We start from the raw sequence: 26,702 nt of genomic DNA, 5'->3' as shown, positions 1-26,702 counted from the left end.
GGCTGGCAAGGTCCAGTCAAAGCTAACTCCCCTAGTGCTTATTCACCAAGAGGCCTTCTGAAGAGAAGTTGGCTTGTCTGCAGAGAGAGAAACTGTACTAACCTGCCAACGTGAGTATTCTGGTCTACTTGATACCTTTTGGCTTTCGCTATAAACTAATAGGCATTCAGGTTAATATGTCACTCTTTTAATATGAGTACACCCCAGAGAGAGGTCAACTCTCCAGTGACAGATTCACTTTCAGTATCTCCAAGGCTCAGGGCCAAACTGCAGTGAGGAAATACTACCTGGAGGACTTCTGGTAACCAGAGACAGGGCTTATCCTGGAGGTGCTCCAGCCTCACTTCAAGCCTCCCCTCTGAAATACAGCAAGCACCTTTTCTTTTTCACCAAAAAGGTAAAAATTAAAATGTGACTGTAAACAGGAGTACAATGCATTAATATTTTTATTTTGAGTTGTAATCTATTATTACTTCAAAAAGATTCACTTCAAAAAACATCCGATGGATGCTGACTTACCAATAAAAAAGTAAGTCATCGTTATATGATTTATAATACAGAATACACAATAAATTATATTTACATGCAATGACTAGACTATCACACACACGGTAAAAAAATACAGGATTTTTATGTACATTTTTAAAGATTTACATTTTCATATACAGTTTATAAAGTTTAAAAAAATTCTCTGTACAAAATCTCATGTGTACAGAGTTGATAAATCCCTATTCTTATGGCTGTACCACCACACAGATACGCTTAAAACTATAATACTACAAACACTCAGGTTTTTTTTTTTTTTACACTTCATATTCAGTCTTGGCACCCATGTACAATACCATTATTTTTGAAACGTGAATTACAAAGGAAATACAATGTAATCATGCAGACTTTTTTAATAGAAGAAAATGAGACAAAATGTGCTATTAGGTCAACATTTATCAATTCCATAGTTACCTAGTTCTGTTCAACTTGCTGCACTGCTCTCATACAGGTACATGCACACCTAGATTATGGATTGTTTTAAAAACATTAAAATAATACTATAGTCTGACAACACTTAATCATTAGGAATGCAACTATCCAACAACCCTAGTCTGTTGCTTATTTCTGTTTTGGCAGAAACCTCAAAGAAATGAAGATATTACATACCAAAATTCACAGAAATGTCAACATTATAATTCCTAAGTTTCTAGAGTCTGCATCAGATAGAACACTGATCATTTAAAAAAAAAGGTTTTTGACATTTAAGAGTATATTCTCTGCTCTGAGAATGGGGGGGAGAGAGAGAGATCTAAGATAAACCATTACAGGATTATCCACTGTCCCTGCTAAGGAAGCACTTGCACACTCCCAATCTGTTTCAGTAAAGACACCTGAAGGCTTTATAAAAAAGTTGACGCTACACTATTCAACTTTAAAAATCTTCTTGAAAAGTAATAAATTGAAGGTATCAGCACCTTCCCTCCTCCCCCACGTAGCTAAAGATCAAGGAGAAAAATAAAGTGCCAATGTCTGAAGTATTGTTAATTGTTTAAGAGGCACTAACCCATTTGATGGCTTAGGATTAAATATGAAAATAGGCCAGATCTGATCTGAATAATAAATAGAAGGTAGGTATTCCAGAGTCTATGCAATTCCTGCCTAGATGGGGGCTGCACCAGGAAACTACCTACTCCCCCATTTATTGCTTTGAAACCTGTACACACACTTTCATTTTGGACCCAGAACAATGAGATTTCTAAGACGGAAAGCACAGTGTCTGTGCCACTTTGAAGCTGAAGAAGAAAGTGCACTCCTGACCACTGTGAGGGGAGCTGCTGAGGCTCTCTTCTCCACAACTCATATCTTCACAAGAGTCCTCGCTAAAAGGAAAAACAGAGAGAAGAGGATCCCATCATTTAAAACACGTCTAAATGTCGTACAGGCAAAATTAAACTGCTGAACAAGCAGCTCTAGTCTCAGGATTTTTACATTCAAAATTTAAGCTCTACCGTGACAAAATTTAACTTAGAAGGACTTCCTAAAGTGAAGTGTATTGTAAGCTCCTTAGAAAATACAGATTTGCTTAAGAGGTTTAAACAAATTACCACTTGCCAAACTATTATTCTTGTACCAAGTAATAACTCTGTCAGCAATAACTATAGAATTCTAAGTACTTTAAATCCAGTAAATGCAAACTAATGACAAAGATCTCCTATCACATGGTTTTGATGTCTTTCTTGCATCAATAATTGCATCACTGAACTTCTCAAATATCAAACTAAGAAACCAACGAGCTAGGAAAATGGAACTTATGGTCTCTTCTCCCTACAGCATAAAACGGTGAAATTCACTAAAATTAAATAATTCACTTTACTAACAAAAATAAACTCTGAATAAGACAACGGCATTTGACAAAACTAAAAATCTCTACAGAACTCCACCGCATCAGTGGTGGTAGTTCCCTTTACTTTCAAGTCATTTAACCCGCAGCCTCTTTCCATAGGACCATTTTAGAAATTCATACTAATGTTAAAAAACCCAGAATGCTGTTTTCTTAACTAAACTGTATTTCAAAAAGCAAAAAAGATGGGAAACAACCAGTTTTTTTAAACAGGAGCAATGAAATAAGTCAGAGAACAACAAATACTGTATGATCTCACTTATATGTGGAATCTGAAAACACAAAACAGAACTCACAGATGCAGAGAACAGATGGGTGGTTGCCGGAGTTGGGGGGAGGGGGTGGTAGATGAAGGTGGTCAAAAGGTACAAACTTCCAGTTATAAGTCCCGGGGAGGTAATGACGTATGGGATGCTGGTTTTTGTTGTTGTTGTTTTGTTTTTTAAATTTGTGTTTTATTTATTTATTTTTGGCTGTGTTGGATCTTCATTGCTGCACATGGGCTTTCTCTAGTTGCAGCGAGCAGGGGCTACTCTTCGTTTAGGTGTGCAGGCTTCTCATGGCGGTGGCTTCTCTTGTTGCAGAGCACAGGCTCTAGGAGCATGGGCTTCGGTAGTTGTGGCTCGCAGGCTCTAGAGTGCAGGCTCAGTAGTTGTGGCGCACGGGCTTAGTTGCTCCGCGGCATGTGGGATCTTCCCGGACCAGGGTTCGAACCCGCGTCCCCTGCATTGGCAGGCGGATTCTTAACCACTGCACCACCAGGGAAGCCCCTGTTGTTGTTTTTTAATAAAGAAAAAAAGTGGGGGGGGACACACTTCCGAACTATTGCCTATTTTAATAAAACTACTTCTGGTTAATTTTCTTACCCAAAGAAATGATGCTATCAGAGCTAGGGGCTCTAATACACAAAAATCAGTAACATTTAGTCTGCGGAAGTGTCATTAGTCAAGGAACCTGCTTACCTTTCACTTTCATCAAAACACCCCACCTCCGGTATTGTGGGCAACTCAGGAACACTATAGTAGCTATTGTGGAGGTTCTGGGCTGTGCGCCTTGAAACAATCCAAACCAACTTCTTAAGGTCTGGTTTGCAACATTCAGGAGAAGAATATTCAGCTAGGCATTTAGAAACTAACTCCCTCCAGTAAACAAACTCGGAGTCATTAACCTGAAAAAAATATTTAAATGAAGAGGTTATGACGGCGGTTCCCAAACCTTGCCACACCTTGGAATCACCCTGCGATCCTTAAAAAACACCTGGCTCCCACCCTCAGATACTCTTATTTAATTGATATGAGGTGTCACCTGGGCATCAAGGGTTTTTAAAGCTCCCCAGGTGATTCTAATGTGCAGTAAAAATTTGGTAACCACTGCTTTAGGGGAGGAGCACCACAGGTATAAATCGTTTACATAGGATTCAATACAGAGAATACTCTGCCTGTCTTAAGAAAGCACACTAACCTAAAAACACTAGGTCTGTTAATAAATCAATTATCAAGTATATACTTTGACAGTCGCAATGCAAAGGAATTTAACATAACTTGTGTTTCTGTAACATAGCATGACTTGGATTGCTAAAATACGCATTTACATTAAGACACCAGATATATGCAAATGGAGAAGTTGGCAGTGTGAGAGAAGAGGAATTCCCCCAGAAGGGCACAGTTCCTCCACCACTGGGGAGTGCCCTAATTTATTTCATGGAATCAATTTTCACCGAAGATGTTTCCAAATGACATTATTATAAAAGGTTTAGATTCAAACTAGTAAATTCGTGATTAAAACAAAAGCTGGAAGTTACGTATTAAAACAAAATGCTTCACGTTGCATGTACTTGACCACAAAACAGATGATGATTTTATATCATCTTGGCCTCCATTTCCACCTAATCCAGTCACATCTTAATCCCCTGGTAGCCTGGCTTCTACCACTCTCTTATTCTCCTGACATCACCTCCTACATCTCCTACGTGGGGAAACTGCCAACACTGAAAACCCAGAGTTTTAATCAACCGCTAAGCAAAGGACTCCCCAAAATTTCTTACGGTTTCAACTATTATTTCCTCATGGGAAATTGCTAATCTCAATCTCCAACTATAATTTATCTGGAGTTTTTAGTCCAGACTGCCAAGTATCTGCTAGACATCTACCTATCTGAAAGGTATACAAGTACCTAAAATCATACTTCTTTGATCACAGTTAACTTCTCTCCAATTTCCCTCAATGGTACCAATATTCTCTCCACCATTAGGTCCAAATCTTGGTCATTCGTGACTCTTTGCCTCATTTCCATGCTTGGCCTCTAAAAACCACTGAGTTGGGTGTACTACTTCCTGCTTGTGACTATCACCTAGATATTCTATCTACAAACCTACCCTAAAATGATTCCCAAACCCTTCTAGTCCACCAGCTTCCTAGCCGTAAGCCTTTGCTGCCCAAACTTCCACTGTCTAAGATTGTTTTGGTAGAACCAGGTTCCAAGTCATTGTTCCTCTCACGGTCTACCCTACTTCTCTGCTAACCAAATCCCGAACTATTGCCTATGTTCAGACACAGACCCTACAGGACTGCGACACAGAACAGTAAATGACAGAACACCCTGCTTCGTGTTCAGTTCCATACTTCTCCAACTAGACTATCAGTGTAAGAAAAAGGACTGTGCTTATGTTTGGTTTACACCTCTTTATGATTGAAAAAACTTATCAGGCTAGCCTGACAAAGGAGTTTAAAAGAAAAACATAGCCAGGGCTTCCCTGGTGGTGCAGTGGTTGACAGTCCGCCTGCTGATACAGGGGACACGGGTTCGTGCCCCGGTCCAGGAAGATCCCACATGCCGTGGAGCAGCTAGGCCCATGAGCCATGGCCACTGAGCCTGTGAATCCGGAGCCTGTGCTCTGCAACAGGAGAGGCCACAACAGTGAGAGGCCCGTGTACCGCAAAAAAAAACAAAAACAAAAAACAACATAGCTGATGTTATCTTGGTAATGCTACTAAAGGGACGATGACTCAGTCCTACAGATGTAATGGGATGCCATTCGTGCATTTACTAACTCTACTTCTTAATATGCGTTTTATTTTTTAATAAATTTATTTTTTATTTTTGGCTGTGTTGGGTCTTCGTTGCTACACACAGGCTTTCTTTAGCTGTGGCGAGCGGGGGCTACTCTTCGTTGCAGAGCACGGGCTTCTCATTGTGGTGGCTTCTCTTGTTGCGGAGCACGGGCTCAGCAGTTGCGGCTCGTGGGCTCTAGAGCACAGGCTCAGCAGTGTGGAGCATGGGCTTAGTTGCTCTGCGGCATGTGGGATGCTCCTGGACTAGGGCTCAAACCCGTGTCCCCTGCATTGGCAGGTGGATCCCTAACCACTGCGCCACCAGGGAAGCCCTTAATACGCATTTTAGAACAACGTGCATGGGGCAATGTAGACCGCTGTATTACCAACTGGCAAGAAGACTACAGAAGGGATGTCTAAACGCAGAAGGAAGCTAGCCTAAGTGACCAGGTTCCCTTCCAGCTTAATACTGTCTGGGTTGAAGCTGCATTTGTAGAACATCAACACTTAAGATACAAGAATAAATGAGTAACAGTTAAGAGCCCCATAAAGTGTTACTTAATGATTAAGTCACTACAGAAAAGATAAAATAAGACACTAGGAAAAAACTTGCTTTAAAGAATAAGTTCTGAAGATATTTACCTTGGAATGTTTTTTAACAAGCAGGAGAATTTCCAATAATTCAATGGATTTCAAAGTTTCTACTTCCAAATTGAGAAGGCACAAAGCTAATACAGATGGCTACAAGAAAAAAAAGAAAAATTTTTTTAATTCAAAATGGAAACTGCAGGGGGAAAAACAGAAACTGTGAGATATATATAAGAAAGAAATTGACTTACTTTTGCTTTTGAAAAGATAAGTCGGCAGCAGCAAGCTTTCAGCTGAGCTTCCAGTTTATCAAGGCTCAGTATTTCTTTCCTATACAATGAAAAGAAAGAACAAAATATTTATTTATTAAACTTCTAAAGATTTAAACAATTCTAAGGATTTATTAAAAGTCCAGGCTGAAAGTTTGGAGCAGGTAAAAACAAATTTCACTAGAGTTCTAATTCTTTACTGTTACTTATAGCAATGCTCAAGTAGAAAATCTTAATTTTTAATCCCACCTACCTTTCTGAAGTATGACAAAGTACTATAGTATGGTATAAGTGCAAAAAGTTTAAGGCAGTAGTAGCTTCCAATTCATAGTGCAATTTTTCTGAAATGATTTTTTCCATCCGTTTTATGTCAGAAGCAGTACATTTACATTGGCTAATCCGGATTACATCAAGAGTAGACGGAATATTGCATTCTTCTTCAACTATTCTAGCAGCCAGCAAAAAACAACAGACTCCAATGCAAGACAAATGTTTAGGTTTCACCTGAAAAACAAAGAACAAAACATTTCTTCCAACAATTGTCACTTTAACTTAGCAAAGCACACACTTAAAAGAATATTGTAATGAGCCCCTATTCTTAAGACAGAACACAATCAAGCTGCTTCCCCGTACTTACCCTTACACACAGTTATACTTAATCGTTTTTACATTTTAAGCTCTCTTAACCTCCCTTTAAAAAACAAAAAAGACATTTTCAGCATTTAAATTACTTAATTTAAATGCAGGTAAGAATTTTTAATGCAAGTTCAAAAGCTAGGTTTCTCACAGTTAGACATTATATTTCAAACTTATGAAATTCATAATAGTACAACCTCCCCCAAAATAAATTAAGCCTTCCAATACCAATAAAATATACTTCTTTGGATATAAAAATAATACATTCATCTTTGTATCTTCTTATCTATTTAAGAATCATCCCATACTTCACTGCAAATTTCCCCAAGAGAGATATTGCATCAGATGTGCAGAGTAGAGCATATGTACAAGCTGCCACGGACAGATGGCTTCCCTTTTCAGTGCCCTGAAAACTGACCCAGCAGCTGACAGCAATCCTACTGGCAGAAGTATCACCACATTTAACAGTTACTGGTAATTGTTTTTTTTTAATTTATTTTTTATTGAAGTATAGCTGAATTACAATGTTAATTACTGCTGTACAGCAAAGTGATTCAGTTATACCTATATATACACATTCTTTTTCATATTCTTTTCCATTATGGTTTACCACAGGATATTGAATATAGTTCCCTGTGCCATACAGTAGGACCTTGTTGTTTATCCATTCTCTATATACTAGTTTGCATCTGCCGATCCCAAACTCCCACTCCTACCCTCTCCCACTCCCCTCCCCCTGGCAACCACCAGTCTACTCTCTATGTCCCTGATTCTGTTTCTGTTTCACTGATAGGTTCATTTGTGTCATATTTTGGATTCCACATAAAAGTGATATCATATGACTTGCTGGTAATTGTTAATGAGACTGTGGCTCCCTGCTTGGAAAAGATTTCTCATAGTGAAGGCAATAGGTCCCCTTTAACATACTGCTATACTTCCATTTGCCATGTTTCAAGTGTTTAAAAACACCTAGGCTCAACAGAAACATAACAGAAGATGAAAATATGAAAACCTTATTTTGAGAGCTATGTATATAGAAACACCTAAAAAAACAGTAGTCTTCATTTTTTCACATCCTTAAAGAGAAGGTATGTAAGAGGTACAGGAAAACCTAACTTAAGATACAATAATACGCTTACTTTTGTAGTCTCTTAATCTGGACTAAAGATCACAATTCCAAATATTAAAAATGTTTATGTATAGTGACATAATTACATTCATTTGCCAAATATTTACTGAAACCTTGTATTCTAGGCATCGTGCTAGGCACTGGGTATAAAAAAATGAAGTTTTATTTATAAAAACGATGAAATACCTTCATAAGAGCCAAGAATCTGTCCAAAATATTGACAGCCAGGACAAAAGTTTCAGTGCAAGATCCAAAAAAGTTGGTTAAACTCCTTAAATCTTCTACTTTGGCATTTCTCAATCTTGGACACAAAGTGTTATCATTCTGCAACAAAAACCAAGAGCCAAAGTTTATGACTGTCTTAGAACTACAATGGACAATACACACAGATTCAAATAAGGTAATTTTTTCCCCTGCATCTTCAAGAATACAAAGCACTACAATTTTTCAGATACAAAATGTGTATACAACACTGCTTTTTAAAAATATACATCATAAAAGACATTCAGCAATTCAATATAAAGGAAACTGTTGCCACACTTCCACAGGATAAGAGCAAACATGATTCAATTCCCTTGTAATGGACATCTAGAAGATTCCTTGCTTGTTTTCTTTAAAAAAAAAAAAATCACTTAAGAGCCTGCTATACAGAAGTATTGCATAGGCAGAGGGTATTTCCACAAATGACCTGCTCAATTCCCAGGGAGTCTCCCACTCTGAAGCTGCAGGCTGGGGGGGTGCCACATTTGAAGCCACACTTCCCTAGATTTAGTATCACTCTCATTCTTGCTAAGAAACAAAAGCATGACCCTGTATTAAGATTTATCTTAGTACTCTAGGACGACCACTTGTGGTCTTAAGAAACTTTGCAGCCTTTAGTCTAGATTCAACTAAAAAAAAAAAAAAAATTAAAGTTATCTGCCCAAGCCCTGTCAGCGACTAGAGCAAGTTATCTTTCCTGGGACTTACCTCCGGGGTAGCCTCGATCAAGCTCAGCCCTTTTTCTCGAGGTTGGAATCTCTGTTCCTGTTCTAGGTAGAGGTTCAACAATCCGAAGAGCTGGACCCCTTCACGACCGGCCAAGTACTCTGCCCCCAAATCCTTCATCTGTAGCAAAGACACCACACACAGTTAGAATGTATCCTGGAGGGCGGGGGGAGGGGGAAGCACAAAAGAGCTGGGGCCAATACCTCCAGCGAGGGGCGCCCCAGCACACCCCAGAGAAAAGCGGGTGAGGGCACCAGTCACGTCCAGCCGAACCCCGGAGCAATCCTCCCCCACCGCCAGGGAGGTGTGGCAGGGGGAGGGGCCGTGGTCACGTCCGCCGGCTAGCGCTGGGTCAGACCGGCCAGCCCCGGTCTCCCAGCTGCTTCACAAACAGGAAACTGTCCTCTGGCGGCGGTGTCCGGACGGTCCGCCCCACCTGAAGTCGCGGGCGGAGGGGTTTCTGCCCAGTGGAACGCACTGGGGGCTCCGAGGGCTGCGGGTCCGGGAGGTAGGGGCTTTGCACAACGTGGGGGGAGGGAAAGTCTCGCGACTGAACAAAGAACCGGAGGGAGGAGACTCACGAGCCCCGCCCCTCCCGCGGAGCCCATTTCCAGAAGTCCCTCTCGCTGGAGTCCGGCCCCAAAGCCTTCCCCATCCGCTTCGGCAGCGCCTCCTCTGAACAAAACCCGAGGGGCAGAGACCTAGGTCCCAGAGAGCGCTGGGGTGGCGCGGCCCACCCGGTCGGCAGCCCGCCCCGTGCCCAGACAATACCCTTCCATCCACCGATGCCCTGATTCCGCAACTCTGCGGAGACCCGGAGCTGTCAATCCAAGAAGAACAACCCCAGCGAGCCACCGTGACAAAATGAGGGAGGGGGGGACACCAAAGAACTGTCTTCAGCCTCCTCGACCCTCCATCCATCCATCCCATCAGCATCACTCCGCCTTTGGGCGCCCACTGCCCCAGGGCTGAGGGCAGAATCGGAATCGCTCCCCAAGCTGAGGGGTGGGCACTCTGACATCCCTCTTCGCAGTCCCGACCATGAACAAAGAAGCTCCGCGATCCCGGGTGGGCCCACTCACCGTGCTGGAGCCGCGCCTCCACCGGCCCGCGGCGTCACGGTCGGATGGGACTGGGTGCGGCGGGGACGTCCGGACCTGCCTCCGAGGTCAGGGACCCGCCGCCTCAGTGGTGCCCCCGACCGGCATCCGACCCTTCCCCCCTGCCACCGCCGCCTCGGCCTCACAGCCCCGGCTTCATCCCACTCCCCGCGCGCCCACCCTCCGGCTGGGGCGCTGCGCCGGTCCCTCAAGCCCTGCCCCACTATGGGTTCCACCGCCGCTGACGCTGCCACCACCGCGGAGGCCCCAACAAAACCCCTTGTTTTTGTTTTGAGTTTCCGACGCCCCCAAGGGGGCGGGGCACGTGACTCCCCGCGGAGGGATCCGCCGCCTCCTCAACAGACCTTGAAAAAGAGTCCCTCCCCTAAGTGTATGTCTCCAGCCAGCTTTGTAGCCTCGTCAACTCGCCTTTGCTTTACTGAGCCACTCCTCCCTCCCAAGGAGGAGGATGGAATTTGGGCACGGCCTTATTCCTCGATTGATCCTACGGAGGAAGGAAAGGGAGTGATAGGCGTGAGGGGCGGAAGGAGATAGTTTCTTGTCGCATTGCACCTTTTAAAGGTCCCCGATTTGTTTTGTTTTCTCTGTTTTGAAAAGTCCGCCCGAAGTAGCGGGCTCCCCGATTGGATATCGGTGGGGGGCGAGTAGGATGCTGAAGCTCTGATTCAGTCTCGAATCCGGATTGGCTAACTGATTATCCTTTGAGCCCTCTGATTGGTTTTCACTGTATCCTGCGCTTCTATCTGCCTCAGGGCCTTAGCAACTCTGGTGTCTGGATTGCGCATGCCTGGGTGGACCACTTCGGAGAAATTCACTAACCTGCCCAGGGGTCTGTACCTTCCCACCGCTATCACCAACACTGCCCCCCCGACCCCCCCCGACCCCGGCCCGGTCCCAAGGGAATACCACGCATAGTTCTCACCTCCGAAGAGCTAGAATAGCTAGATAACCTTTGTGACAACTTCTTCCACCACGGGAGGGTTTTCTACGTTCCTTCTTTATTTTGTTCTGCAGGTCAATTTTGCGATAACCAGTCAAGTTATTGTAAAATTTCGGGGTGCTTACTGAAATATTTACGAGTAAAATGCTATCATCTTTGTATTTGCTTTAAAGGTTACCGACCAAAAGGAAAAAAAATAATGCAGAGGAACTGTGAAACAAGATTGGCAAAAAGAGTTGTTGAAACTGGGTGATGGACACGGGAGGGTTTGTTATACTATTATTTCTACTTGTGTGTACCTTGAAATTTTTCCGTAATAAAAATAAATATTCAATAAAGGAACTTTTAAAAACAAAAAATTACCTGTGCACATTGACAATGGCAAGCAAACATCTAATAATTGCCTACCTCCTGAGGTTGTACTTGTACTGTTGTTTTAATGAAGACTCAGAGAGGCTTCTTGGTCCTTGGTCACCCATAAATTATCATTTATTGTCCATTACAGAGTTGTTATTAAGAGGCGACACCTCTCCTGAGGCGGGGCAAAAAGCAAAGCAAAGAGTGCCTTAGGCCAGAGAAAATTTCACATGGAATATCTTTTGGGGGATGTAAGAGGCTCTCCTCCAACGTTTATAGTTATATATATATTTTTTTTTTTTCTTTACTTTCTCTTGCTTCAGTTCCTCGCTGGCCATCTGCTAAATATGCAAATCGGTAAACAGCACTTTCTCGAGTTCTACTCTAAATAATTAGCCCTAAGGAACTGATTTCTCTTTTCCGCCCTTCTGTATGTTTTCTGTGCATGTTTGGTTACTTGTAAAATTGTTTGGTTACTTGTAAAATATGCACATAACATAGCTTTCACAACAGCTTTTTCTTTTTTCCAGAGCAGCTAAGGAATTTTAGAAATAGATCCCTTTGCATATTAGCTGGGACTAGACATAGATGCCTGGAGCACAGAGCAACTGGGGGGAGGGCAGCTCAAAGAGCTAATCCTCCTATTTCAGAGAGGTGTGGCCTTGTTCGGGTTTTGGAAATTTAATAAAATTACATTAACAAATGGGGACTTTTTTTCAAATAAAAGGGCAAAGGTAGAAGAGGAACATAAGATATAGAATAAGTGATGTGAAGAAGGAAATGTAAAATTATGTGGTAGAAGATTTTTTAAATAATAGAGAAGATATAAGACAAAAAGGAAGAAATGGGGAAACTGACCTTTGCCTACACCACTAACTGTTATAAAGGTCTACAAAATGTATATTATTTATTTTATAATTGTTATTTGATGTATCTTCTAACAGGCAGCCTCTTGAATCATGAGCAGTTCTCTCTCAAGAAAGCTTTGTAAATGCTGTTGAATTTCCTCCTCTTTGCAGATCCTGTTCAGTATAGAAAAGACTTACCAAGTTCTCTGATATGGAGCCGCTTGTTCATTTTAGTCCACGTATCTTTTTAAGATAAAGGAAAGCAATCATTAAAAAATAACTGGTCCAGTAATTAAATCATCCTTTTTTTTTTTTTTTTTAAATTATCCTTTTTTTAAAAAAAAAAAAAAACACTTCCTTTTAACAATGATTATCTTCTGGGGGAGAAAATGAGGCAAGTCTTCTCTTTTGACTCTGCTGATTCTTTTTTGGTTTTGGATGTGTGTTCATTTTTTTAATTTCAAAAATTAAAAAAAAATTTTTCATGACAGCCTTCCTCCAAGGCTCTATTTGTCCTTATCACGTTGGCTCACTTTGCTGCAATTGTAGGTCTTAGGTATCAAAAAGACATTCTCCCCGAGGCTAATCAGCCTTTACCTGTCAGCTGCCTTTCAGTCTTTGCTAAGCTCTCTTGAGGGCAATTTTCCTTCATCATGTGTGCATACAAAATAGGGAATCAGAAATCTGGCAGTCCCCAAGAAGGGCTTGGAGGGAACTTATCTCATTATATTTGGTCTTCTGCAGCACACTGATGGAGGTGCAGTGGGGTTGGGTGATAGTCTGCCCCCCATACCCCATGGAGGCCTGACAGGGAACCAGCTGTCCTCAGTGACATCTGAATCTGTGAAACCACAAGGTGGGCACAGAGCAGGAAATAAACAGCAGCACAGACACACAGAAACAATGCCTTCATTCAGCGAATCCTCAACTCCTGAGGAGTGTCCTTCAAACCTACCCACACTTAAGCCTCTACCTTGAAAAGAAAATAGCACATTCCCAAGTGGCTGCTGTCCCAAATGCCTTAAACTCAACTTCCCTGAACTTTGTAAGGCATCAAAATTCCCACAAAACTTTCCAGGTATCATCTTCCTCCTCACAAATGGTAGGTTTAGATAATAAACCCTGGCTTTTTATTCAAAAGACGTTTAATGAACACACACTAGATGCCAGGCATGGTACTAGGCACAGACACAAAAATTGATAAATAAAACACAGTCCCAGAATATGCCTTGGTGTATCTGAGGTGTAGGGCAAAAGCTCCAGCAGTGATCAAAATACCTGACTTTGAGTCCCAGCTTTACTACTCACTGGAGATAATTCCTCAAATACCTTGAATAATTTGATTTATCCAGAGCCTTAGCTTTTTTTTTTCTTTTAATTCTTTTGGCCAAGCCACACGGCCTGTGGGATCTTAGTTCCCAGACCAGGGATGGAACCCATGTCCCCTGCTTTGGAAGGGCAGAGACTTAACCACTGGACCGCCAGGGAAGTCCCAGGAGCCTCAGCTTTCTAATCTGAAAAAGCAAACATACAAATAAACAAATGGCCGGGGGAGAGGAGACCCCAGGGAGTAGTTGTTTCTACCTGACGTAAAGATTAAATACAAACAGGTGTAAAAGCACTTTTGCTATGTACTCCTGGGCTGATGGGACTTTCACAATGCTGTGACTTCAAGAAGTGATCATCCCGGGCTTCCCTGGTGGTGCAGTAGTTGAGAGTCCGCCTGCCGATGCAGGGGACACGGGTTCGTGCCCCGGGCCGGGAAGATCCTACATGCCGCGGAGCGGCTGGGCCCGTGAGCCATGGCCGCTGGGCCTGCGCGTCTGGAGCCTGTGCTCCGCAGCGGGAGAGGCCACAGCAGTGAAAGGCCCGCGTACAGAAAAACAAAAAACAAAGACGTGATCATCCCTAACCTCATCAAAGGAAAGCAGCCCTACAAGGGGAAGAAGCTCAAGATTAGGATGGGTAAAGCTGACAAAAGGCCACACTTCCTCTTCCCCTCTGCTCACTATTTCTAGCTCTCTGCCTAGGCTGTTTTCTGTTCTTACAGGTGGTTTGCAGCCCCAAACTTCTTGTACTTAGAGTAACCTTACTAGCAGAACCTGTAAAGGAGACAGGAATTCTTGTCAGAGGGAGAGAAACAGGGAAAGCATAACCTAATCAGGGGTTGAAGTAATTCAGATTTTTTAACCAAGGGTTCTTTTTTTTTTTTTTTTTTTTTGCGGTACGCAGGCCTCTCACTGCTGTGGCCTCTCCCGTTGCGGAGCACAGGCTCCGGAGGCGCAGGCTCAGCGGCCATGGCTCACGGGCTTAGCCGCTCCACGGCATGTGGGATCCTCCTGGACCAGGGCACGAACCCGCGTCCCCTGCATCGGCAGGCGGACTCTCAACCACTGCGCCACCAGGGAAGCCCCCAAGGGTTCATTTTTGAATGTGAACTTGAAAGAATGAGAATTTATAGGCAGACAATGAATTCCTTTCTTCAAGCAATCAGAAAATAAATCAGGGAACGTCTCATATATTCTGCTTTCTGACTTGCTTGTGGACAAGACTTCAAATCTGAAATAGCAAATCCAACATTCTAATCTATTTTGGTATAGATATTTTGTTGCTGTTATTGTTAAAGGTAGAAGCATGTTGCACCTTTCAGGGAGCTTATTTATGCATGGGTTAGGGATCTTCATTCCCACATGCTGATGTACTCAGTTTTGGAATTGAGGGAGTTATCTTCACTGTAGAGGCCCTCTGAATGACCACAGCAAGGCTTTTTCCAGCCAGCCAGATTAGCCCTCCCAGCCCTGCTAGCCTGCAAGTGAGTGAGTCTTGTGCAAACTATCTTTGAAACCCGAGAACTCGAAGCTCACTTGCCTCTGTGGCTGACTCTTGAGTTTAGTATCCAGACCTCTTTCTGCTATGCTGAAAGTCAACTGGAATAAATGGAGTAGCCCTGACAAGGTGTGGAAAGACCGGCAAAGGGGGGTGCAACTGAGAATATGGTGATTCCTGAAATCAGAGCTGATTATCTCAAAATGGTGGGTCTGTTCCAAGGCAAACATATCTGAAGTAGCCCAGGCTGCATTCTGGGACACTGTACATTATTATTTACATAACACATTCCTCTTTTATGATTTATCCCAAGAACCATAACCTACGTCAAATACTTCCAGTCTTGTCTTGACATCATAGTGCTATGGGAAATTGACACTGTCAGCAAAGAATCACTTAGAAGACATCTGTTGAATATATTATCTTATTCCTAAAGGAAGTTTTTATTTTCTGTGAAAGTATTACATGTTCATCTCAAATGAAAAGGCAATTGGCATTTCAAGTGATATGAACAAGTAATATAAGCTTAAATTTTGCTTTTGTGTTTAAGTGTCTTCAAAATGAGGGTTTAACTTCTAAAAATAAAGATTTCTTTATTTCAAGATTCTCAGGTCTGTTTAATTACACATATTATTATGTTTTTCAACCACATTCTGAACAAGAAATTATGACTACATGCGGGAACTAGTTGGGTTTTTTTTTTTCCCCCTTGTGGGGATGGGGGAGGGGGATTTGAAACTTTACAGTTTGGAGGGGTTCTCTCTAGGAAAAAGTAGAATTTAGAAATACAAATTAGATATGAAAGTGAATATTTATTTTAAATGGGACAAATCCAGAAAAATTATAAATTTTTAAAAGTTGACATATACTCGTGTTCCAGTGATCTATTGTTGGATAATGAATCACCCAAAACTTAGTGGCTTAACCAGCAACAATAAATGTATTATCATCTTCCACAGTTCTGGGTTTGGCTGAGCTCAGCTAGCAGTCCCTACTCGGGGTTTTTCACGAAGTTGCATTCAGATGGTGGCTGGAGCTGGAGCCACCTCGTGGCTCATTCCTTACGTGTCTGCAGTTGACGTTGACTGTGGGCTGGGACCTCAGATGAGGCTGCTGTCTGGTCCCCTACATAGGTGGCCTCTCCACGTGGTCTTTCTACTTCTTCATGCCATGGTGACAACACTCAAAGAAAACCGGGTGAACATTATACCTCATTTTATGAACCAGGCTTGGCAGTCACATAGCTTCTATAGTAGTTTCATATTGCTACTATGACAAATTACCACAGATGTAGCAACTTAAAACAACACATTTACTATCTTGCAGTTCTGGAGGTCTCAAGTTTGAAATGGGTTTCACTGAGCTAAAATCAAGGTGTCGACAGGGCTGCATTCTATCTGGAGGCTCTATGGAAAATATATTTCTTGCCTTTTCCAGCTTCTAGACACCACTGCATTCCTTGGCTCATGGCCCCTTCCTTCATCTTCAAAGCCAGCATCGTAGCGTCTTCAAATCTTTCTCAATTCTGACTCTTCTGTCTTCCTTTTCCATTTATAAAGATCCTTGTAATTACACTGGGTAATTACCTGGATGATCTAGAATAATCTCTCCATCTCAAAGTCCATTGATTAGCAATCTTAATTCCATCTGCAATCTTAATCCCCCCCCTCACCATATATCATGCCATGTTCACATGTTCTGGGGATTAGGACATGGACATCTTTGGGTGCCATTATTCTGCCTTAATCAGCATTCCTTCAGCCACAGTCAAGAGTCTGCTCATGTTCCAGGTTCAAGGGCAAGGGAACAGAGACTCCACCTCTTGATGAGAGGCATGTTGATCACACGGTAAGAAGAGCATGTGAGATGGGAGGTATTGTTGGGATCATCTCTGGAAAGTAAAATCTTCCACACAAACATCAAAAATTGAGGAAATGGGGCTTCCCTGGTGTCGCAGGGGTTGAGAGTCCACCTGCCGATGCAGGGAACTCAGGTTTGTGCCCCGGTCCGGGAAGATCCCACATGCCGCGGAGCGGCTGGGCCCATGAGCCATGGCCGCTGAGCCTGCGCATCCGGAGCCTGTGCTCCGCAACGGGAGAGGCCACAACAGTGAGAGGCCCGCGTACCGCAAAAAAAAAAGAGAAATTGAGGAAATGGACTTCCCTGGTGGCGCAGTGGTTAAGAATCCGCCTGCCAATGAAGGGGACACAGGTTCGAGCCCTGGTCTGGGGAGATACCACATGCCGCAGAGCAACTAAGCCTGCGAGCCACAACTACTGAGCCCACGCACCACAACTACTGAAGTCTGCGTGCCTAGAGCCCATGCTCTGCAACAAGGGAAGCCACCGCAATGAGAAGCCCACGCACCGCAATGAAGAGTAGCCCCCGCTCGCCGCAACTAGAGAAAGCCCTTGCACAGCAACAAAGATCCAACACAGCCAAATATTTATTTTAAAAAATTGAGGAAATGCCATGATAATTTTTATTAATAAATGTCCTGACATGTGGCTATAAAACTTTTTATCAATATTTTTGACTGCAAATTCTCTGATCACATCTTCATAAGATAAGAATATTGTGATATAATTTCCTATGGAGAAAAATATTTTAGTCTTTCCCCTAGCATGGTGGATCAACTTTTTTTAATTGTTCATATTTTAAAATATTTCTTTCAGTCTTACAATTCATTATTGATATCGTGATATTTTAGAATTGATGTCTGATTTGAGAAAAACTTTATCAAAATTTTTTCATGTATGAGCTGTAAAAGTTCAGGGTGTCAGGGAAGACTGGTCATACTCATTAATTAGCTTGTTGTCTGTTTCCTTATTGCAGAAACATATTTTGAGTTTCATGTTATCTTTGTCAACATCAGTATGTTGTATCGAATCAGCAAGAAATTTCAATATATTTCAAAATGATATTATGATTGCTTCCTCTTCATTGATGAGAGTATCAAACAATCCAAGAGCCTACCTATTACTTCTACTAGAATATTCTGTCTTCCTTTTAGGGGACTACCACTTTTGGAATGATCTGGAAAAAAAATCTGTTCAAATTAGTGTCTTGATATCCAAGCACGTTCCATTGATTTTATCATGCATTTTTATCACTTTTATTTCATATCTCATTAATTTTTTAATCAGAATTTTATATTAATTCTTAAATAAAAACACTTATAGATTACAAAGAAGGCACTTTTCTTTTACATCCAAATTAGACGTTTGTAATTTCTCAATTGTTTTATTGAAACATTCCAAAATGCGTTTCCAAATTTCAGTTAACATGGTGTGTCCCACAACTCAGCTTCCCCTTAGCCAGATGCCCAAAATACTGGTGGACCCTAAGCACCTCCAAACACAAGGGAAAATGGTACAGTGCGATTTGACGTGGAGAAAGACAGCAGCCTTAACTGACTGCAGTTAAAATGTCTTACTTTTGGAAAACTAAAAAAAAACACACGTGAACATTCTGCTAGGGCCCATCCTGAGACCTCCTGAGTTCCTCTGAAGGAACCCAGGCAAGCGAGGAGCCCGAAGCTAAACGTCATTAGCTTCACAATAAATCCACACTTGGTCATCAATAATTAACTGTCTTGCACTGTACTAAGTGGTTTATACATACTGACATAATTGTAATGCCCATAACACACACAGATGCAGAAAGAGACCCAGAGAGTTTAAGTAACTTGATCCCACAGCCAGACAGTGGTGGAGTCAGTATTCGATAGCAGACAATCTGATACTAGGACCCGCAGTCTTAACCACTATTTTACGTAGATCCTGGTATCCAGGAAGAAGGAGCAAATTGGACATAAGCTTGATCCATTTGCCTATACTTTCTATTAAATTCATACAAAATGGTTGCATGGGTAGTTTAGGTTAGCCTAAACCAAGGCAATTTGGATTTGTTTTATTAGGAAATTTAATCAATAAACTATCCACCTGCATGCTTTTGTAGGTGTTTCTTTTCTTTGTTTGTTTGTTTGTTTGTTTTTTCAATAACAAGTGAATACACTTTTGAGAAATCTGATTTCTCTCTACCAAACAAATCTGAAAAGAAACTGTCCAGATAGAGACCAGACCTACCAGGATTAATTGCCCTTGCCCTGGAGTTTTGAATTAACATGTTTCTAACGAAGCAGGCCAATTGTTTCAGCATAGTTCTACCACTCAAATCCCCAGAAAGTCAGTAGGAAAGAAAAAAGAGGCTCTTTCTTTTCTGCCTGCCTTTAGACATTGCAGGAAGATGTCTAAGACTTTTGAACATCATGTGAGTATGTCATTTTAGTAGTTTACAAATGTTTAGGTGCCAGAGGGAAACGCTGCTGTGTTCCTACTGGTTCTCCTAGGGGTGTTTGAGCTGTTTTCCATCTTTTGACACGGAAGCATTTTTTTGTCTTTACAACCAAAGATTATAACCAACAAATACTTTGCCCTATCATGGTTGGTTCTGCTCTTATATTCTCACCTGCATACCATCATTTTAGGTGGAGGTCAAGGCCCTCTGATCACTGCTAAAAATAGCAGATTTGAGCTTTCCAGCCTGTGCTGGACAGAAGGAGGGTGGAGATGCGGAGGGGTGGCACAAACACAATATGCAGAAGATACCGATGTGTACCCAGAAGTTACCGACTTATTGTGTTTATAGTGTTGTGCAATGTTTGTAAGTTTTTATGATGGATATAATAATATTATCTCTAGAGCTTCTATGTAAATATTGTAGAAAAGTATTGACTCATTCTGCATAAAGATTAGCCTCCTAGAATATTCAGGTTTCTGTAGCCATGTGTTTTATAAATGCAGGCCACGCCATGTTTCAAATTTTTTACTGCCTCTTTTGTTTAGTTTAATAAACACTATCTAGGCAGCTACTCTGTTGAGGCACAGTAGTGAAAATTGGAGATACAGAGTGACTATGGTTAGGCCCTGCCCACAGGGAGCTTAGAGCCTAGGTGGGGAGAGCCCAGGTGGCAAATACCAATATTACAGTGTGATCTGGGCAACCACAGGAGTGTGTACAAAGCGTAGCAGCAAGATAGAGAGAGAATAGTTATTATCTCAGGAGGGGGAGGGAGATTGGGTAAATCTGTTCAAAGGAGGAGATTCTTGGCTGCTTCTAGAAAAATTGCTTCTACTGTGTGACTATGTCTTCTCCCTTCAACTCAGAATGTTATATTCATTTTTAAAAGGAAGCAGCTTCTGCTCTCAGAACAGATTAGCAGCATCTGAGCTCCTCAAGACTACATGTTGGTAGAACTTTCACCTTCAGAATGTTCTTTTAACACTGGTATTTCTCAGATACTTGGGAAATTCATTATCCTAACTAAAACCACTGCACATTATATTTTGGGACTTATTTAGACTAAGTCAGAATATTGCCACTTCCCTATAAGTGGATTATTTAATATATTGTATTATATATAATATATTTAATATATTTTAATTATAAAATAACTAAAATATATTACAGAAAATGTGGAAAAAGAAAAAACATTACCTATAGCCAAACAATCTAATACAACTAACATTATTGTGATGATGTAAAATCTTCTGGTCTCTTTTCTGATATATATATATATTTTTTTTAATTTTATTGTATTGCGAAATATACATACAAGAGAGTATATATAGTATACGTGTAATTTAAAGACCATTGATGAAACAAGTGATTGTGTATCCACCATCCAAGCTAATAAATAGAATATAATCTGTACCTTGAACCCTCTGGATGTCTTACTTAGACCACATCCCCACTCTCTCTCCCTAAAAGTGGCGCTAGTAACATTTTCAGTTAATCATTCCCTTCCTTTTTAAAATAGATTACTTTACATGTATCCCCCAATAATACATTGTTTAGTGTTTGAACTTTGTATAAGTGGAATCACACTGAATATATTCTTCTGTGACTTTTTTTTCCTTAACATTAAGGTTTTTTTGTTGTTGTTGTTGTTGTTTTTGCGGTACGCGGGCCTCTCACTGTTGTGGCCTTTCCCGTTGCGGAGCACAGGCTCCGGACGCGCAGGTCCAGCGGCCGTGGCTCACGGGCCTAGCGGCTCCACGGCATGTGGGATCTTCCCGGACCGGGGCACGAACCCGTGTCCCCTGCATTGGCAGGCGGACTCTCAATCACTGTGCCACCAGGGAAGCCCACATTAAGGTTTTTGATGTTGTTGTTTGTTTGCTTGGGAGAGGACCTGAGTGGGAGCCTGCCTGCGAATACCAGGTGCTGTCAGCTTTTTCCACCCTCTCCCACTTCATGTTGTTTTTGACCTTGATCCATGTTTGCCTATAGCCATAGAAATTTTTATTGCTACGTAATATTCCACTGTATGAAAATATCACACTCTATCTGTTCCTACTGTGGATGGACTTTGGAAATCCTCCCCGTTTAACGCTTTTACAAAAACTGCTGCAATTCATGTTTCCCTTCCATCTTCTTGTGCACACATCCAAGGGTTTTTCCATAAAAGATAGCTAGAAATGAAATTTCTGGGTCTCAGGGTATGTGCATCTTCAACTGGACTGAGCTGAATAGCATCAGTCGGTTTCTAGCAGTTCTCTGTGAGTTTCTGCTGTAACACATTCTCAACAAAATGTGTTACCTATTTTCATAAAACTTAAAAACAAGGACCAGAGTGACTTATACCTCTGTATCCTCCTCTTTACATAAAACTAAGCACAGAGCAGATGCTCAGTAAAAATGTTCTGGTTTCTTGATTTTGGAGAATATATTCTGTAAAGTTAAAGATGACTATACTTAAACATACAATTATTATTTTCATATACAGGAGAAAGCTTTGCTTTTATTTTTAGATTAATATACACATATATAAACATATATTCAGACACGAACAGAGAGAGACACAAAAATACATAATGCTTGTTTAGTAACACAAAACAAGGAAGGAAATAGTATCTCTTCTAAAAAGAGAGAATTCTGAAATCTTTCTACCTTACACACACACACACACACACACACACACACACACTCACACTTATGTGCATTGTGTGTAGGCATGTGTTTGTGCATGTATATATGTGTGTGTACTGCCTTCAATATTTGTATCTGTGAATAAAATGGGTTTTAAAACACTGTCATTTGAACACAGTAATCTAATTCAGAGGCTCACCATTTGGAACCACTGATTAGAGGTTCTCAATTGTCAGTTTGTATAGAAATCCAATTGAAGATACATAGTTTTGATTGGGTTTGACATTTACACACTACTATACGTAAAATAGGCAACTAATACGAACCTGCTGTATAGCGCAGGGAACTCTACTCAATACTCTGTAATGGCCTATATGGGAAAAGAATCTAAAAAAAAACAAAAGTGTGGATACATGCATATGTATAACTGAATCACTTTGCTGTACACCTGAAACTAACACAACATTGTAAATCAACTATAGGCCAATAAAAATTTTTTAAAACTACAGAGTTTGAAGTGAGCTTAAATATATACCTATCCAAGCAGAAATAGGGCTTTGGTGAGTTACTTTAAACTCTAAATTTATTTCTTCCCTATCTATAACAGAGTTTCATCCTCCTACCATCCCCAGCAATTTAAACCAGTTTTGTTTTATTTTTATTTTTTTGGCGGCACCATGCAGCTTGTGGGATCTTAGTTTCCCAACCAGGGGTTGAACCCGGGCCCCCTACAGTGGAAGCGTGGAGTCCTAATCACTGGACCACCAGGGAATGCCCAAAGCACTTTTGTTTTAAAATATAAACATTTTATTCATTTGTCAAGGCAATCAATTTCAAGACAAACTTTGAGATTTAAGCTAAAAATAGTGTATTTGTGTAATTTCAATGTATTTCAAAATCAGAATATAAAAATATAAATTATAGTTCTAAAAAAGGAATGAAAGAAGTCATTTCTTACTAGTCAAATACATAATTTTTATCTAAAGTGTAAATGGTTGCTAAATGATATTGGGTTGGTCAAAAATTTTGTTCAGATTTTTCCATAACCCGAACGAACATTTTGGCCAACTCAATACATTAAAAAGGGTAACACAGATGCATTTGTTATCTAATAATATTGAGAGTTATTAGAAGAACAATTCTTTTCAGATAAGTCAATTGCAGAGAAGTTGTGTTCCACCAGTTAGGACACATAATGAAATAAGTTGTAGAGAATATAAGCTTTCTAGTATCACACCTGAGGTACTCTAGTGGATCGAATACTTATAATATTACATATGCTTATTTTCACCGACAACACTTCATGTTTTTAACTCCATTAAGCAAAAAATGAAGTGGCTGGACCCTATAGGGCCTGAATAATCTGGATAATTATGAAATCTCCATTGCATTTTGTACTGTACAGACTTTAACTTCAACATAAATACGCCCACGCCTGACCTCAGCTGTCTGAAGGTTGAAAGATCCTGAAACCTGGAAGTAGCAGACTCAGCTTTGAATACTGTCCCTGACACCTACTAGTTGAGTGACCTCTCAAAGTCTCCATTCCCACGTTTGTAAAAATAGGATAATAACGCCCATCTCACAAGACTGAAAAGATTAAGTGCATGCGTGTATGTAAATTGCCATTAGTAAACCAAAAACTGCTAAACAAAGGTAAAGTATTACTTTTTGGGGGGGTTCAAATTCCAGCTTTATTGTTTAATATCTGAATGACTTGTATGGCAAGCTTAACTTTTTAAAGCCTATTTCTTTACCTGAAAATGGCAGTTCAGTGAGGATTACATGAGACAATACAAATAGAGAGTTTAAACATAGTTTATGTGCTAAAGGTTCAGTAAGGCTAATTATTATTTCTTGTTACTTATCTTGTTACCTATATCAGGAGAAAAATTGCTTTGAGTTGTTCTTCCAGTAATTATAATAGATTATACTGAACTAGCCACATAATCGATGGCCTATGCTTGTGAGAGATCTGAATTGGATAGCACTAGCTACAGCAAAGGAACAGATCTTTTCTGTCTATAGAGCTAACTGGCCAATATGAAAACTAACGCTTGGCCTTACTAGGTAACTGGGTGAACCAACCTGGACACAAACTATGTAAACAAATTTCACATGCCAAGAACATTGTTGCAACGCCCAAGAAATCAGTATCACTATAATGTGATGAATATTACACCCATGAAATGTTTGGATAAGAATATTGCTTATTTCATACAAGGAGACTTCAATTATTTCTTTCTCTTTGCTTTTGTTTTTATATTGCCCTGTCCTTGCAAATCTGTACTCTGTCCTTCCTTATCATCCATTTCTACAACCACATGGTGGCTTTGACTGTCGCCACCCAGCTGTCTTTTTTCATGTTTTTCTGAGAGGTGACCGAAGTGGGTCACCATGGAAAAGAGCCACGTGCTGTTTCTCACAAGCTTAATTCCCTTTCTCCCACTGACCTAGAGGTCAGACATTTCCAAGATATTTATGACCCAAATACAGATCAGTAACATGCCAGGGAAACCAGGCAGCTATATGAGACAATTCTGGCTCCAAATTAAAAAAAAAAAAAAACCTAAAGTGACACACAACTGAAAAATATAAAATTTTGGTGTATTGTAGCATGTGACATAGAACAAGAGTAATGTAAACCAAGTTATCATCTTACTTCTCCATAAGTATATAAGAGCATTGTGTGTTCCCAGGAGTCACTGAATCATGGCAACTTCTGATCTTATTCCAACCAGTTGCACAAGTACTAGGAATCGCACACCTGTTTATTTGTTAATGCAACTGAGGGAACTTGATCATTGGGTTTCAATGACTCTAAACTCTACACACGCGTTGTATTTCAGACCAAACATATTTCCTTTCATACATGGGTTTTGGGTGATAATTTTCATTTGAAAAAGACAGTGTGATTAATATAACACTGATAATTCCTTTTTTGTTATTGTTCTCAGGAAACAATCTAAATTCTGTATGAATGTTATCAGCCAAGTTTTAGGAATTTGTATGGTTTCAATAAGGGACAGCATTCCTTTGGGATGCAAGACAATCAATTAAATGCATTTACATAACATCATATCCTAATAGAGGAACTATAATATTAGCATGCACACTATAAATTAATTATAGACTCTGACTACTCCAATTTTCCCTTGGGAGAAGGTTTTCCCCACTGCCCACAGAGAGCTTGATTGAGACATGCTAGGCATGGTGCCAGTATCCAAAATGCAAGTGATACCCTCTTGATTATATGTCAGCTCTCACTGTGCCAGTTCTGGAAGAGTTTTCTCAAACAGCACAAAAACATTGATGAGGAGAAAAACATTCACTTTGGACAATTACTGTGTGCCAGGTACCACAATGAACAATGGAAAAAAAAAAAAGAAAAGACACAGCTCTTTTCAGTTTGGTCAAAAGTCAAGCAAGTACATAAATAGGTCATTCAAATGAAACATAGTAAACAGTATGATAGAGGTGAGCACGGGGCCATGGGGGTATAGAGGAGGAGCTAGATCTTCTTTTCTGAATTTCAGACTCACTAATTCAATAGTCGACTGGATATCCTTAACTTCTCAACATGTTCAAAACAACTCAGAAAATCCCATTCAAATAACTTTGTAGCAACACTACTGTATATAAAATAGATTACCAACAAGGACCTACAGTATAGCACAGGGAACTATGCTCAATATTTTGTGATAACGTGTAAGGGAAAAGAATCTGAAAAAGAATATATGCATATGTATATGTATAAATGAATCACTTTGCTGTATACCTGAAACTAACGCAACATTGTAAATCAATTATATTTCAATTAAAAATTTAATAACAACAACAACAAAGAAAAAACTTTGTAGCAGACGCTGCCTGGTGCCCTGTTCATTTTATCCGGCCTCCAGAGTCAACTCTGCCTGTATGTGAGAACAGTCCTCACCCAATGACTGAGTGGAGGATACATAACCCAGCTCTTTCCTGACCCAGGTGGGATAATTCTGTTATGTTCTCTGCAGTAGTCCCATTGAATCTCTGCCCACTGAGGACCATGATGGTAAAAAATAGGTCAAGTGAACGGCCCTGGAAATTCCTGTCCTTACTAGGATTGTAAACCAAAAACAATACCTCATAGCTGATGGGACCTCAGAGATGAACACTACCAGCAAAGATCTGACAAGAAACAGAGGTAGTGATACCTACTGCATCCCCATTTAAGTTGCCTGTTTGGCCTATAGGGGGGTTGGATGGACCCCCAAGAATGACTGTGCAGTACGGTAAACTTCATCGGGTGCCTCCAACTGCAGCTGCTATTTTGATATAGTCTTTTTTCTGGCAGAAATCAAGAGTCTCTGGCACTTGGTATGTAGCTATTGATTTGAAAGTGCTTCTTTTCCTGTACCAATTTGCAAGGGCCACCAGAGCCATTTGCTTTTACCTGATGTAACCTCAGTACTATGTCACCTCTCCTGCTCTCTGCCACAATATAGTCTGCAGAGATTATGATCACCTTGTTAGTCCACGTCAAATCACACTGGTCCACTGCTTTGATGACATTATATTGATTGGACCTGATCATGACCTGAACAGGGAGTAGCAAGTATTTTCTCATGACTTAGTAAGACATATGCCAAT

At 40.8% G+C, this 26,702-nt stretch overlaps 1 protein-coding gene across 3 annotated transcripts; it reads right to left on the bottom strand.

Annotated features, from left to right (window-relative positions):
• Nucleotides 1–428: 428 nt before the first annotated feature.
• On the bottom strand, nucleotides 429–10,426 carry CCNG2 (cyclin G2). 3 transcript variants are annotated; one of them, XM_027087565.1, is made up of 8 exons: nucleotides 10,131–10,426; nucleotides 9,031–9,168; nucleotides 8,248–8,385; nucleotides 6,550–6,800; nucleotides 6,279–6,357; nucleotides 6,082–6,180; nucleotides 3,352–3,557; nucleotides 429–1,868 (listed from the first exon to the last, which is right to left on the bottom strand). In XM_027087565.1, the coding sequence occupies exons 2-8, from the start codon at nucleotides 9,166–9,168 to the stop codon at nucleotides 1,745–1,747; spliced, it is 1,035 nt and encodes a 344-aa protein (XP_026943366.1). In that variant the 5' UTR covers nucleotides 10,131–10,426; the 3' UTR covers nucleotides 429–1,744. The 3 variants fall into 3 exon arrangements, with proteins under 3 accessions (XP_026943366.1, XP_026943367.1, XP_026943369.1); XM_027087566.1 differs by lacking the exon at nucleotides 10,131–10,426 and adding an exon at nucleotides 9,252–10,082; XM_027087568.1 differs by lacking the exon at nucleotides 3,352–3,557.
• Nucleotides 10,427–26,702: the final 16,276 nt, after the last annotated feature.

Source organism: Aethalodelphis obliquidens, unplaced genomic scaffold (assembly GCF_003676395.1).
Source record: "Aethalodelphis obliquidens isolate GAN/ISIS:26980383/991018 unplaced genomic scaffold, ASM367639v1 scaffold59, whole genome shotgun sequence".
Taxonomy (NCBI): Eukaryota; Metazoa; Chordata; class Mammalia; order Artiodactyla; family Delphinidae; genus Aethalodelphis; species Aethalodelphis obliquidens.
The sequence above is the reverse complement of the archived record's forward strand: the minus strand, read 5'-3'. Positions and strand labels throughout refer to the sequence as shown.